Source organism: Patagioenas fasciata, chromosome 5 (assembly GCF_037038585.1).
Source record: "Patagioenas fasciata isolate bPatFas1 chromosome 5, bPatFas1.hap1, whole genome shotgun sequence".
Taxonomy (NCBI): Eukaryota; Metazoa; Chordata; class Aves; order Columbiformes; family Columbidae; genus Patagioenas; species Patagioenas fasciata.
The window spans coordinates 47216803-47231516 of NC_092524.1; the positions used below are offsets into that span (position 1 = coordinate 47216803).

General features: G+C 46.2%; 1 protein-coding gene across 1 annotated transcript; it reads right to left on the reverse strand.

The window, feature by feature from the left end:
* Positions 1-6027: 6027 nt before the first annotated feature.
* ZDHHC22 (zinc finger DHHC-type palmitoyltransferase 22) lies at positions 6028-13224 on the reverse strand. Its single transcript, XM_065839771.2, has 2 exons — positions 12279-13224; positions 6028-8051 (listed from the first exon to the last, which is right to left on the reverse strand). Exons 1-2 carry the CDS (start codon positions 12838-12840, stop codon positions 7786-7788), a joined length of 828 nt encoding a protein of 275 aa, XP_065695843.1. The 5' UTR covers positions 12841-13224; the 3' UTR covers positions 6028-7785.
* Positions 13225-14714: the final 1490 nt, after the last annotated feature.

Below are 14714 nucleotides of genomic sequence, written 5' to 3' on the forward strand. Positions count from 1 at the left end.
GCTAGGCAAATGTAGCCATTTTTTTCCCCTTACAAATCCATTTCTCAGCTTCTTAATAATTTATGGCTTTTCTGTAGACTCATCTGATATGACTAATGAAGAGAATCTGAACGTAATATTCCATGTCTTTATTGCATCAGAGCTCCATGGAAAAGGTTTATTGTATATTTTTCCTTCATGTTCATCTTCATTCACAGTCTGAAATGCTGCCATCCTATTCTGCAAGCTCATATCACATTTGTCCATCATGCTATAATTTGTAGGCTGAGCTGGCACGCTTCTACACGTATTTCACACTTTCCTACTCTTCTCCCATGAATATAATATATACACTAATGAGCTCCCTCTGAAATTCATCCTTTCCCAGAAGATGCCAATAACTAATGGGATGACACTGGACCAGTTTTGGCCAATTTAGTTCACAAGGTGTAGTAAGTACACAAAGCCCTGAAAAGATTGTCAAGGGGAGAGATGTAGTTTTTTGCCTCCAGCCTGACTACATAATTTCTTCTTCCCTTCTACCCTGCATCGGGTAGAAATCTTCTGTATTACATGGAAGATCCTTGCCTGACCCAGGGACTTTCACTCTGCTGTTGACAGCCCAGACAGCAGCACTTCTTTCTGAGCTGATGGCAACTCTTGCTGCAGGACATTGGCTCTGCCCAGGCTGTCTGTGCCTGCCAGCTGCACTGATTATATAGACAAATTTCTGAAACACCTGCCTACCCTGAACGAACGGAGTAATCTGAGGTGGTGGTGGGCTGAATTCATACACTCAGAAAATACTTTAGTTCTGGGAGTCAGAAACCGGGTCTTATAGTTTCATGTGAAATGTCATTAAAAATATTACGAGTTTTTGGAGCTTTAAAAGAGATTTTAGATCTCCATTAACTGTATCACTGATAGGTTAGTAGAACTAAATTGCCACATTTTGCTTTCTGCACTAAGTCCCTTTATTTCCTTGTACCTTCTTGCATGGCTTCATATTCACAAATTAGCTTGTTTCCTTGGATGGTTAGTGACAGTGTAAGTAAAAGGGAAGAGAGCTAGAGCACTCATAAAATTGTAATATAGTGCATACTAGTTTAGAGAAATTACTAGATGGGTCCAAAAGATTTTTTTATACCCTATACCATGACTTGAAGAGAAAAGGAAAAATTCTTTGCCTTGCCATTAACATTTTGTAATGGGTCTGGCTGAGATGGAGTTAATTTTCCCCATGGCAGCCCTCATAGTGCTGTGATTTGCATTGATAGCTAGAAGGGTGTTGATAACACACCAGTGTTTTGGCTACTGCTGAGCAGAGCTCACACAGCATCAAGACTGTTGCTCCAATATCCCCCCCTCACCAGTAGGCTGGGGGTGGGCAAAACCTTGGGAAAGGACACAGCCAGGACAGCTGACCCGATCTGACCAAAGGGATATTCCATACCATATGACATCTGCTCCGCAATAAAAGCTGGGGGAAGCAGAGAGGCGTGGGGAGGGGTGGGGGGTGGGAGGGCATTGGTTATTATGACATTTATCTTCTGGAGCAACTGCTACATGTACTGCAGACCTACTTTCGGGGAAGTGGGTGCACATCACCTACAGATGGAAAGTAGATAATAAATCTTTTCCTTCACTTCTGCATGCAGCCTTCACTTTTGCTTTATTAAACTGCCTTTATCTTGACCCACAAGGTTTTTTCCATGTTATTTTCTCCCCTCCGTGTCCTGCTGAGAAGGGGAGTGATAGAGTGGCTTGGTGGGCACCTGGCATCTAGACAAGGTCAACCCACCACGCATTTCCGAAATCTCAATCAAGTTTTGTTTGGTGTAACAAACTGCTTGATTAATCAAGGTTTTCTCAGACAAATCCATCTCACTGTTACAGGTGTCCCCGGAGAAGAAAATCATAGTATCAATACATGCTACTGGGAGGACCCAGGGTGGTCTTCAGTATTGTGTAAACCAATCTTATTTAATTTAGCACTGGCTGTTTTGAAAGAACATCTAGTGACAGCCTTGAATATCAAATAATAAAGGACTAAAACTTGAAAGCTGTCAGTAAGGGGACAAGTTCTTCAAGTCTTGAAGGAACTTCTATTACTCAAAACGTTGATCTTCACATTGAGTGCTTGGTAGTTCTTATCTAGTGAAACACTTTCTCCTTTAGGTGATGCTATTTCGAGGTTTTTCTCCAAGCAGCTTTCATAGTGTCTGGACTTTGTGGACCTCTTTGACTTTGGCAGTTCATGTTTAGACCTACAAAGATTGCTCATGTTGTACTGGTCAATGATTTCCTCCCAGCAATCATAAACCGTTAGGAGTCATGGCTGATGATGCTGGATCTGTCCCTTGTTCTGCTGTCACTGATCGTAAAGCTTATCTGTGGTCTCAAGCAGTTCTAGATTATTATAACACCATTGCTTGATAACAGCCTTTGTGACAAGGCTGCATTCAGCAGTTGCTTGTTAACTCCTAGGGCACCCTGATGTGGGTCCACTGTGTTAACCCCATTGCCCAGTATATATAAGATTCTTTAGGGTACAGTGATGACAAAACAATCTATCCTATTTCAGTAGTCTGATGATACATAGGTTCATGTCTTCACCTCCAACACAAGCAGCTGAAAGACTGACCTGACGTCTAATGGAAGTTTTCCCATCAGGCATGATAATAATGTGGGAATGACTGGTGGTAAAGACAGACTGAACAAAAGAGCTGAAATACATGCCAGAGGCTGTGCATTCTCCTAAGGTGGTGGGTGTGCAGTAATCACAGGAAATCCTGTGATTAGTTGATAACTAATGTGAATAGTTGATAACTATTAAAGATCAAGGTAGAATAACAGCAGAATTTAGAAAATCAGTATCAGACAAATGAAACTTTCCCATCTCCGTTGATCACAAGATGAGTTTTTTCTTTCACATGCGGAACTTGCTGCTGCCATCCACCACTTTGCCTCCTTTGAAGTAAACTGATCAACATACTCCATTTATTTTTAATTGATGGCAATTTTGGAGCTACTATAAAAGTGTCTGTCAACATGTTAAATAAGGCACTGTGCGAACAGTATATGGCACTAACACTTGAGAACTTGCATTTTTTATTGCAAACATCTGGAGACACTTCTAGCTTCAAAAGCCTCAAGGGACATGGAATTGACCTGCCCGAGTTGTGACATCAATTATCAGTTAGAATCAGCAGGACAACCAGTGCTGAAACCTCTTTGGTATAATGAAGACAAGGCTGCTGGCCGGATGACTCTCTAAGAGGACTGAAGCACTAATTGGTCCATATTTGCTGACTCTTGGTGTAATCTCCAAAGACTATTTATTCCCCTGGCTTTCTGGAAAAGAGCTGGAAAAGCAGAGAACCCACATGTGGACGTGTAGTTATCAGAGAACATATTACTGTTCATGAATATAAGTTGTCCAACACTGTGTTTCCATTAATTTAAATATCTAGCAGGGCACAGAGACTCCACATATTATTTAAATTTTCTTCTCCATGTATTTATAGGAACAAGTAGGTCATTGCTTTACTCCAACCACAATTGTTCTGGCTAGTCTTCAAATAACTCAAAGAGAGCTATATAGACTCTGCTGTTGCCACTTATGGCTTCAACCCATGCACATCTTGCTTGTAACATCATTTGCTGTTCAGGAGAGAAAAACCCTTTTGGCTCTGCTGGGGCTTTGAGATATTTTTATGCAGAAAGTGACTAGCAATGATTTTTCTCAGTCTGGGCTTTCTTTGTGTCCATTCAGTCAACAATCAGTGAAGATAACTCGAATCCTGTTGTCATACCGCTTACTGCTTGATGACTCCCAGTGCATCATCCCTACCAACGTCAAATCACTTCTTCCTTCACTGGGGTCACTTTACCTGTCTGCTCTCTTCTGACTGTTTTATATTATAGAGAGGAGCCCTAAGCTCTAATCTTGGCTTTTCTTTCTCTCCATCCAGGACTGCCTGTCCTCCAGCTATGTCCTTACAATTAATGAGTCTTCCCATTCATTTATTCTGTCTCCTTGCAAGTATTTTTAGACTGTGATAACTTCCCTTGCATTGGCTATTTCTTAAACAAGATAAATGCTCTTTCACACTGTTTTTTCTCATATGTTCCCTGTGCCTTATTACTTGAGACTCTTCAAGTTTTAACTCTGTATCATCTGAGGATATTCCATGAAGACCTTTTGCACGCTGACTTTAAAGACTGCCCAGTTGTGTTGTATGAAGAGGAACAACATCTACATCTGATTTTGTGTGAGATTCTTACTGTGCCTAAGAACAGACTTCTGATTTACTTCACAGTTGCATCCCTAATTTGCTCTATAATGTCATTGCAAAGGCTTCTGAGACCTGAGAGGTGGCACCTTTTTTTCAGGTAGCCATGCTTAAAATAGACAAGCCACAAAGCAAAAGTCCGTGGTTTCTGTGCAAGGTGTTAAGCAACAGACAGTTTACTTCAGCAACTAGTATTGTCAGAGAAGAAGTGATACTCATCTCACTTTCCAAAGCCAGAGAAGCCCTAAGCATTTTATTTTTAAAACCTTTATAAGTATTTAGACATTGTCACCAGAAATCATGCTTCAAGATATATTTGCTATTGTAACTGCTATTTAATAAAATGCATCTAATAAATAATGGCTTTCTAAGCACAGAAAATGGAAAGCTTTTATTATTTATCCATATAAAACTTTAGAGCTATTAAACAGATTTAGAATTTGTGACATTGCCATTGTATTCAACCTTCATTTACTAAATCATAGCAAAGAGCAGAGGTTCTGTTCACAGTTGTTGAGCCCTGCTACATTTTCTGTAAGTGGCTCCACACGTGTGACGAGAAGGGATGTCAGGGCAGCTGGCCAGTTAAAGAGCTACTCTCAACTGTTCCTGCAGAACCTCTACTCCAAACAGGGCATTCCACTCACTTGGGAATGTGCAGAAAAATCAGCCAATATACAAGGTCACTGTAATGCTACATTTTTAGAGCTCTTTTCATCCCAGAGGATCATAACTGTTAAGGTTGTATACATCTGAAAATCCCACCACTACTGATGAAATAAAATAAGTTGCTGCAGAGTAACTATTTAGCTGCATAAGATGACAATGCAAGAATTTACAGCCAGGAACGCAGATGTCTGACAGAAAGAATAATTGTGGGGAACTGTGCTGCAGTTACTCAAATTGGGATCTCACTGTGCTTCAGCAGTACCAAGGCTTGGCAGTGAGTGCAGATAGCTGCGACCCTGACACGGGGGACAGGCAGTATCCAACCCTGGTGTGAAGAGGCAACAGGCTTCATGGACAGCTAGTCCTGTTGTCCTGCATGGGGGGTGTCCTTGCAGAGTGGCCCACCAAAACGCGGAGTTGGTTGTGCCCTTCTCGGCATGCGGCCCTGAAGAGCTTCACAGCCTGAGGCAGTGTGGAGACAGACACTGAGTGCCATGAGCTGCCCGAGACTGCAGTGTCCAGCAAATGCCAATAGCAGGGGGTGAAGGTGTCAAACCAGAATTTCTGCTGATGTGAGGAAGCTGCTGGATGAAATGCTGGAAGACTGTTGCCTTCAGAAATATATGAAAAAGAGGTTGCATCAACCAGGCTGTGGAATAAGAACAATCCTAGGAATCCTTCCAACGAGAGGTGTATGGCATGAGGCACTGGCTCCGGTTCCAGTGACAAGGTGACTGTCTGCTCACCTTGGTGCCATTGCACTGGCAGGGAATAATATACATCGAGATGCTGTTTGTGGGCAATGATAATAGCTTAATTTTCCTCTAGATTTCAGATGATGTTGATAGTGTAGTTTATAAATAGGAATTAGAATGGGTCGGTAAGTTCGTTGTTAGATGCATTTTTAGATTGTTCATTACATTAAGTTAGGAAGGCTGAAGGGACTTGTTCAAAATCATATGATGAATCATGGGCAAAACCAATAAACAAATGCTAGCTTTTTCTTGCAACGTGTCCATCTGTATGCAATAACAAATGTACAGAGACAGCTAATGAACTGTCAAAAAGCACAGTATAACCCATGTGAAAAATCAGAACACTTTTTATTGTTCACTGCTAGTGAAAATACAGCATATTACACATGGAAACAATGGTGCATTCATGCGAACACACACAGTGTGGAAGGATGCATATCCTACATGTTTTGATTATCCAGCTAAGGGATTTTGGGTATATATTCATGGTTACTCTGCTCATCACCACAGACTTTGTTATGGATCCAAATGAGTATACAAGTGCGAAGCGCTGGAGGATGGTTACAAGGCCTGTAGGAATGAGTGCCTCTGTTCTGGCTTGTGAGAAACACAAGGATGAAAGCAGGTGCATTCCCCTACCTGAGATGCACCAAGAATATTTCTGAGGAAGAAATAACTTTTTTCACGGCTTGTCATCATACTCCCCAGCCTATTAAAGAGAAGCAGTGGATTCCTATCCAGCCTGCATAAGCTGATGCAGTTCGCCAAAACAGGCTTCTTGTTGCAGCTGCTGGTCAATCCAGCACTATGATCCTGGTAGAGATGTCATGCTATCCTTTCTTAAGGCACCTATTAGCATAGGATCTCAGCACTGATCTCATGGGCTGTTGCTGCAGCTAGAAAACAACTGACACATTAGGCTGATTAATCCCTGTAGTAATTCCATTAACCTCCTTAATGGAGTCATAATATGGACAAATTTACCCCACTGCAGCAATGCAAGAGGGAACTGCCCTGGAGAGCCTATAAATATGATGTGGTGGGGATGTCCGATGTAGACACTGTTTTGTTTGTTCTAGTGCAAAGTGAAGCATCCTGACCAGCTGGAAAACTTCCCCGTCTTCTGGGATTCTGAACTCCTCACAGCACTAATGGTGCAGGCGCCTCCTGCAAGAGAGTGATGCATCAGGGTTCAGATGCATCAGCTCTCAAAACCCTCCTGCCAGCTCACTCTGTGTCCACATGTCCCCCTGTCTCTCTCAGGCACACATAGCCTGCCTCATCACACAGCCTTTTCATTCACCTCTGTGGTTTCCTCTCCTTGTGCCTCCATCTGATCATGATTTATCTGCTTGCTGCTCCCTGTCCGAAGGGCAGCTCTGTCTGTGCTGTGTCATTGGGAAAAGGACTGCTAAAAATAAGTAGCAGAGCTACAGTCCTGACATGTCATTGCAAAGGCAGCAGATCAAGGACAGAAATGAGAAATTCTGAATTTCTCTTTGTTTTCTTCCTGCTTTTCTAGCCTGTGGAGAGAAGGTTACCTGCCGCCTTAGCCATGTGCATAGCCTACACCTAGGGCAGCTTGATTGCATTGCAGTTCCGTCATTAAAGGCTTCTCAGTACTGTGAAGTTACCTCAAGTACAGAAAAGCCAAAAAGGCACCCTGCAAAACCCTCCCAATGAACAGACACCATTTTTGCAGTCTACCACAACAGCCCAGGCTCTCTGAAAGCTCCTGCTGCAGTTTGTTAGGGACTACACAGGGTAGCTAATGGGGGCTGGGGGCTGGAGGAGTCAGGCAGGGATCCACAGGAGGGTCTGACTAATTTTTCTGCTAGTTCAAAGACTATTGCCACATACGCAGGTGCAGTGATGTGACTACTAAGCTGCAGTATCTCTTCATCTACATGGTTTGTGATCTCCTTGTTAATATGCTAGATTTATTCAGTTTGATAGCCAGTCCTTTCCTCCCACAGAGGCTGCAATCTCAAGAGATGGAGTAGCCCAGCTCTTTAGTGATCCAGGAGACAGTGGGAGAGAACAGGGGAGGTGGTGTGTGCATGGGATGCACAAACATGCCTGGGGTTTTATTTCTCTTTCTGCCTACGGTAGTCACTTCCGACGTTCAGCACAGGGATGAAAAGTCCTAGCAGCCACCTCTTACCAAAGACCTCTTGCAGATTCTCCCTCCAGGGCCGGGCTCTTACCACCATCCCTTTCCGCACCTGGTACCTTGTCTGCCCACGCAGGACCAGCAGCATCTGGTGACAGCAGAAGCCAGCACAGGCCAGTCCGATCCCAAGCCAGAGGTAGAGCATGAGGATGACAAACATCTCAGAGCTAAGGAGAGCACCTGCAGACCAAGAATTAGGGAGAGGGAGGACAATAAAAGGAAGAGTTTAGACACATCTCACATGTCAGTGTACCACTCAGCCCTGAGAACCGACCAGCTGCTTGTATTCTCTGGCCACAAGTGGGGAGTTAGGAGCAAGACAGACTGGTTGCTCTAACAATATAGAACTGTTTTCTTTGTAGCATCTAATTCAGTGGACCCCACTGGGGAAATACTGAAATGATAATAGTCTACATACTCTTCTCCCTTTGCTGTTAATGTGAGGATCTAGATTACAGGAGCAAATTCAGACAGAAGTGAAACATGTCTGTAAGACTTCACGATTTTGAAGAATAGTGAGTTTATTTAAGGATCTTCCTGCTTTTCACAGTGAATCTAAGATTTCTAGGTTCCTTTTGGAAAGAGATGTGGTTCCTACAGCATGTAGATGCTTCCAGAAGCCTCACTGTGTGCATTAATACTAGGTAGAAAGATTTGGGATTTGTTACTCTCTGTCTGTCATCACTCTCTCTCTGTCTGTCTGTCTCTCTCTCTCTCTCTCTATATATATATATATATATAAAATATATTTTAAAAGAAAAAAAAATCAGTAATGATTTTCCTAGCATTGGGCAAGGACAGTTTTCATATGAATGCAAGAAACAGAAACAGAAAACTTTCCAAAATACAATCCAAATTTGCTTTTTAAAGCTGCTGCTAGAATACTCAAAATGCTTTGTAGGTTTGAAGCTCCTAATGTAACTTGTTTTGTAGTATGTATTTACACTGAATGTATTAAAAAAATATCCTGTGGGCTCTTTCCTCTATAATGATTTTAGAACTCCCTGTATTAGTATAATAGCAGGTATCACTGAGTGACCTTTCAGTGTGTAGGCAGATCTGAACCCATTCGAATAATACTCTGTGTGTGTGCATATGACTGTGTACACATATATTTTGTGTATATTGATGTATTATGAAACACCCATATTTGCACACAGGCACACAAAGAAAATTTAATGTGTATCAGTACTGGTACAAATAACCGATATCATCTGACTGATTCCCCTCAGGTTTAAAAATGAAAAGCTCTCACATGCTCCTGTCTCGCTGGAAGGCCATGAGGCAGACAGACCCGGGCAGGTCACAGCTCTATGAACCTGCAGGAGCAGGGACTGCAAGGACAGCAAAGGTGAACTGCTTAAAACAAGCACATGTCTGCTTCAGGCTTTAAATTCAATACAAGGGCGGGTGGATTAGCATCTGTTTCTTCTCTTAAACAGAAGGCTGGATTAAATGGTGTCATCTGACTTTACAGTCTGTGAATTCCAGCTTCTCCACCTGGCAGTGCTGTAAGTGAGTGGTTGGGGCTGACCTGTGACAATCACATCAAGCTCTGGGCTCAGCCAGTAGGTCCCTCTGAGGACGATTTGTAAGGACATGGACTACAGCCTTGAGCTTTCAGAGATTGTCCTCACTTGAAAAAGGCACAGGAGTCATTCAGTTTTCTTCCTAAATGCAATGTCATCTTTCCCTTCTCATTAGATCCCATTCGGCTCAGTGGGCTTCATGTGCAATACAGCAAGGGAAGAGCAAGCCCCTTAGGATGATGACAAATCCTCATACCAATTCTGTCAGAATAACTTAATCTATCAGGTAGGAAGCTCAGAGCCGAATATGGGCTTCTCTGCCTCTCTTTTGCTGGACCACAGTGTTACAGACATTTGCTCTTTCCTACAGCTGATATTCTAATGGAATATGGAGAAAGACAGCTATTTTCTTTAGAGTCTTTTGCAAGGCGGCTGTAAGCTTCATTTCTATGAGCTGCTGAAATTCACCATCAAGAAAGTAATTACCCTTGTTTCCCCTTGCAAATATTAAGAATCTCTGAGCCATGCTTTCCCAATACCTATATAAAGCATTTTCTATAATTTATTTTGTGGATTCAATCTGACCTGTGTTTATAAAAGTATTCTCCATTTGTTCCTCATGACCACAGTCCATTTTAGTCTCAGATTCACTTTTGCTCTAACTGACCCATTGTGATCTCAAGTTTATTGCCATACATAATCTATGCCAGAAAAGCTGAATCACAGGCTGAAATTACAGAGTCTGGGTCAGGTCCTAAAATCCATGCCCAAGCACAGTCTGGGCAGGACAAGCCAACTGAAAATTTTCCCAGCATGAAAACAGGAAACACTTGATATAAGACCTGCAGATTCACCCTTCATCCTCCTTTACTCCTCCAGTGCAGAGAGCATACTGGAGAAGAAGAAAGGTAAAGATTTTCTCTGCTATACCAATGCTACATAAGTTATGTTAGCTGAAAAATATTGGGTGGACAAGCCTTCCAGGTGACTATTCCAGGCTGTGTTTTTCTTTCCTAAACCGGACGTCAAATGTTCTGGTAGAAGCCCAGTAGGCCCTTCCTCCCAAGCAATCAAGACCCTACACACCTGTATATTGCTGTGTGTGGCAGCAGTTCTCGCCCTGGCCAAGCTTGGTGGGAGCTGTTGGGAGCTGCTGCCTCTCGAGGGTGTTTAGGCTCCCAGCCCTGCACGCAGCCCTATGTGTCCCACTCAGACACTGCCCACATGTTGTCTTTGGCACTGCAGATGCTGACAGCAGCGATGGGGCACTTCAGTGTCTCTTCAAACATATGCCAGGGCCCAGCTCGGTGCAGATGAGCCCACAGAGTCACAAAGAGAGGACTAATTCGTTGATAATCTCCTCCCCTACCCCTGTTTCCCCTTTGAGGTTGCTGTGCTGAGAGCTTAGACACAGGGGAAAATCATTCCCAGTGTTTTTAATGCCAGTGAAGCTTGTGCAACATTATTTACAAAAATTCTTCTACTTGGAAAAATGACTCCATAAAAATGTCATTGAAGGATTTCATGTTTATTGTCTCTCAGTGTTTACCACAACATATCTGCAAATTTGCCAAGTAGAGAGATATTTGTTTGTTTTCAGGTGACAACCTTGCAAACCCAGCATGGAATTAAAAAAGCAAGCTGGGGCCTCTCTGGCTCCAGTATCCCCAGCAGCAGAGACACCACACTCAGATCATAATCAACACTTCTGATGACAGCGCACAAGCCAGAACAGACTCCAGAGCCTTCTTACTGAGCTCAGCTGAATCTGCAAAGCTAAAATGTATGGGATACCTATTTTAGTCTAACAGAAGCTGATCTAGGTGTGTGAGGCATGAGATGCCTGAGGGGGGAACAGCATTTTTCTGCAGTCACTTCCAGGACAGAATAAAAGTCTACACTGTCTGCATAGTCCCTCCTCTGAGATCAGGTTTTATCTAGCTCTTGGGTTTGGACAGAGAAAGGGTTGAGGTTGGAAAGCTTGAGAGCATGTTGCAAGGTGAAGAAGCAAGGCTGGAAAAGCAAAGGAAGAGTTATGGGAGCAGAATTTGGAGTGGGAAGGGGAAGGATTGTGGAGATTTATGGAAAGGCTGGGAGAGAGTGGAAAGGGGAGGAATCAGAAGGAAACGTGAGGGATAGGGACATGGAGAAAGAGACAATTTGCTTTTGGTGTAGAGCTCTTGCAAAGAGCAGGCACGGAGAATTTCCCCTGGTTCTCTGTGGACCTGTGTCCCACACTGGAATCACAAGAGAGGTGGCTAATCATGTCTCATTAACTCTTTTCTTGGATTCTGTTGCCTGAACCCAGGTTCTCCTGTGCTGGAAGGATGGCAAGATCACAGTAAGTTTGTGCTGCCAGGAAGCAGGAGTTGGGTGACAGCGAAGGGGGTGAGTGGACCTGGATGAAGAGAATGAGAGTACCTCCACTGAGATATGGGGAACCTGCAGACTTGTAGGATACAAAAACCTACAGATGCCCCACAGCTGCCTGTAGGACAGGCAAAAGATTCCCTTCATCTTCAGTACAGTGAATGAAATCCCTCCCCTCTACCTAATTGCAACACACTCCCTGCATGACAGATGGCCCTATTCTGTCACTGGCAAGCTGGTATGGGGCATTTTCCAGAGCCCAATGCATTAGGAATAGGGCTGTAGCTGTAACCTGAAGTGGGTCCCAGCCTCTCAGTTGAAGTGAAGTCCTCTGCAAAGGCTGCCTCAAGCCTCTAAGGAGATTTTCTTGAACGCAGCCAATTCTCCCTCTTGCCCATTTCCCCACCACCGCTTCCCTCACACAGCTATCCAAGGAAAATCATGTCTTTCCCACCCTGGTAACCCTGGAAGAAGAACATGCCCTCACCTCTGAGGAAAGAGTCCTTACCTGAGAAGAACTGGCTGATGGAGTGAGGCAGAAGAGTGAGGAAGGCCAGTGGGTTCGCAAAGGACATGGAGAGTGCAGCAGAAATGTAAGCCATGCCTGTCACGAGGGAGTCGAGACAAGCCAGGGAGGTATAGAGGCAGAACATGATGAAATTTCGCATGTTCCTGCTCCCGATGCAGTTTCCTGTGAAGAAACAGTGGTGGTCATGCCTCTGGGTGACTCTGGCACATAGTCTACAGAAGTGAGTGCTGGGTAAGGCTGAGCCAGGGGACCTGCTTCCATCCAGCCAGTCTGCCATCACTTCGACTCCTTCGCCCAAGTTTAAGCCCTTGCCCAAGTCCTCGGGGGAGCTCTGGATCACAAGAATGTAGTTGCCCAGGGCATTAGCTGAGAGGAAGAGGAAGAGGGCCCCATGCAGCAGAGCAGGAGAGAAAAGTGGGGTGGTGGAAAGGTCTCTGAACATGCTGGGGATGAAGAGAAAGATCTGGAGGACGAAGGTCACTAGGGAGATGCACAAGAAGTAGGCTGGAGCAACAACATTGAGCAACCTGAGAACTAGCATTGCGGATTACGTTCCTGCAGGGGAAAACAAGGAGAGAAGGAACATCACCGCTCCGGCTGCACACTTCATCCTTCCATTTCCTGCCGGGTCCTGGCCCCGCTGCCTCCGGGAAATGCCCTCCGGGGACCGTTCTCCCTCGCCGCTGCCCCACGGCCCCCGCTGGGCCCGGACAAAGGGACAGCCTGGGGGCAGCGACCGCTCCCCGGCTCTCAGTGAAGTCACCCCAGCCCCGGCGCCTGCCGCTGGGGAACTTGCAGCAATGATGCCCCGGAGGGGCTGCGGAGGTTGGAGGGGAGAGCCGGCTCCCGCCGTGTGCCGGCGATGTGGGCACCGCTGTGCTCGCCTAGCAGAGTCCCTCTGCCAGGCAGGGTCAGTTTTGGTATTGCATGAGAGGAAAAAAGGTGGTGCTGGAGGAGGGGGGAGTGAATTGAAAGGAGGGGGGAGGAGAAGGGGAGGGGGGAGAGGTTGCTCTAATCCACTGCAATACGGATCAAATCCAATGCTCTAATTTATCCTTTAAAGCCACGGATCTACAGATTACCTCTGTGATTGCTGCCCTGCTCTGCACGAAATTAGAAAATGTACAAAACAGCTGATCAAGTGCTGTTCGGATGCAACCTGCGGCGCTCGGCTACCGAGTCGGGGCGGCACGGAAGCCGCAGCCGCGGCTCCGGCCAGGCAAGGTGCATCCCCGCCCGCCGAGCGGGCAACCCTGGCCCCGGGGCTCAGCTTGCATCGCCAGGGCACAAGAAAGCCCGGGGGACCGGATGCAGCGGGGAGCGAGCTGGGTGGCAGTGTGGGTACCCCGGCACGCCGAGCACCCCCTCGCCGGCAGCCCCAGGGGCTCCCCAGCGCCGCGGAGTCTGCAGGGCCTCGGTGGTTCGGGGAAATCGGTCCCGCAGAGCTGGAGGCTGCACGCCGCCACCTTGCAGTCCCCTTGTCCCCGGCGCGGTGGGGTGCCGCCCTGTACCGGCGTGTCTGGCGCCACCGGAGCCGCCGCTACCGGCCGGTGCGGTGGACGCCCCCGGCCATGCCGAGACCCCCACGGCAGCCGATTCAGAGCACAGCCCGGCGTCTACCCTCCCTCTCCCTCTTCCTCTTCCTCCTTCTCTTCTTCTTCTTTTCCCTCTCCCTTTCCCTCTCTCCTCCTGCTCCTTTCCTGTGCCACCCGATTCAGTATTATCTCTGTCCCCACTCTGTCTCTGTCCGTCCCCTGTTCCTGTCCCGATTCCTGTCTCCGTCCCTGTCCCTATTATTTTCAGCCCTTGTCCTCTCTTTTCCCTCTCCCGCCCTCCCTCCCTCCCTCCCTCCCTCTCTCTTTCTCCCCAGACCTGTTCTTCTCTGATCCTCTCCCTTCCCCGACTCTGTCCGCGTCCCGCTGCCCGTGTCTCCGGCCCCACCCGGCCCGCCGACCCGGAGCTGTCCCTTCAGCACCTCCTGCGGATCCCTCAGCCTCCCGCCGAGCACAACCCGGGGTCCTGGGAGGTGTGTTTTGGAGCTTTGAGGTCCTGACAAGTCCCATGGGGAGATCGAGGGGGTGAGAAGGGAGCTCCTGCCTGCTTCAGTCCGCAGAGTGTCCTTCTGTCCCACAATGTGGGTAAGGGAGGCAAGCTGAGGCTTCAGCATGTCTCCCTGATGCCCCAAATCAGTCCTGTTTGAACCAGCATCTCAGGCAAGGGGAAATTTGGGGAAGAGTCTCTTCAGGTTTGAATCCTCCTTAAGTTTACAAGGCACCTTTGCACAACAGCAGGTAGCTAGGGAAGGCTTTGAGTGAGGCAAGTGGTGCCTAGGCACTATAGTACCTAGGGTGGTACGAGCTTTGCAGATGTATTTGCCTTCTGATGGCTCCACACCCTCATCCTCGTCTGCCCACT

What these genes read in the sequence shown, in the direction of transcription:
- ZDHHC22 (XM_065839771.2), bottom strand. Translation starts at nt 12,840, where the DNA reads ATGCTAGTTCTCAGGTTGCTCAATGTTGTTGCTCCAGCCTACTTCTTG. An exon ending in CATCAGCCAGTTCTTCTCAG is followed by an intron (nt 8,052 to 12,278) that starts GTAAGGACTCTT and finishes CTTGGTCTGCAG; the next exon opens with GTGCTCTCCTTAGCTCTGAG.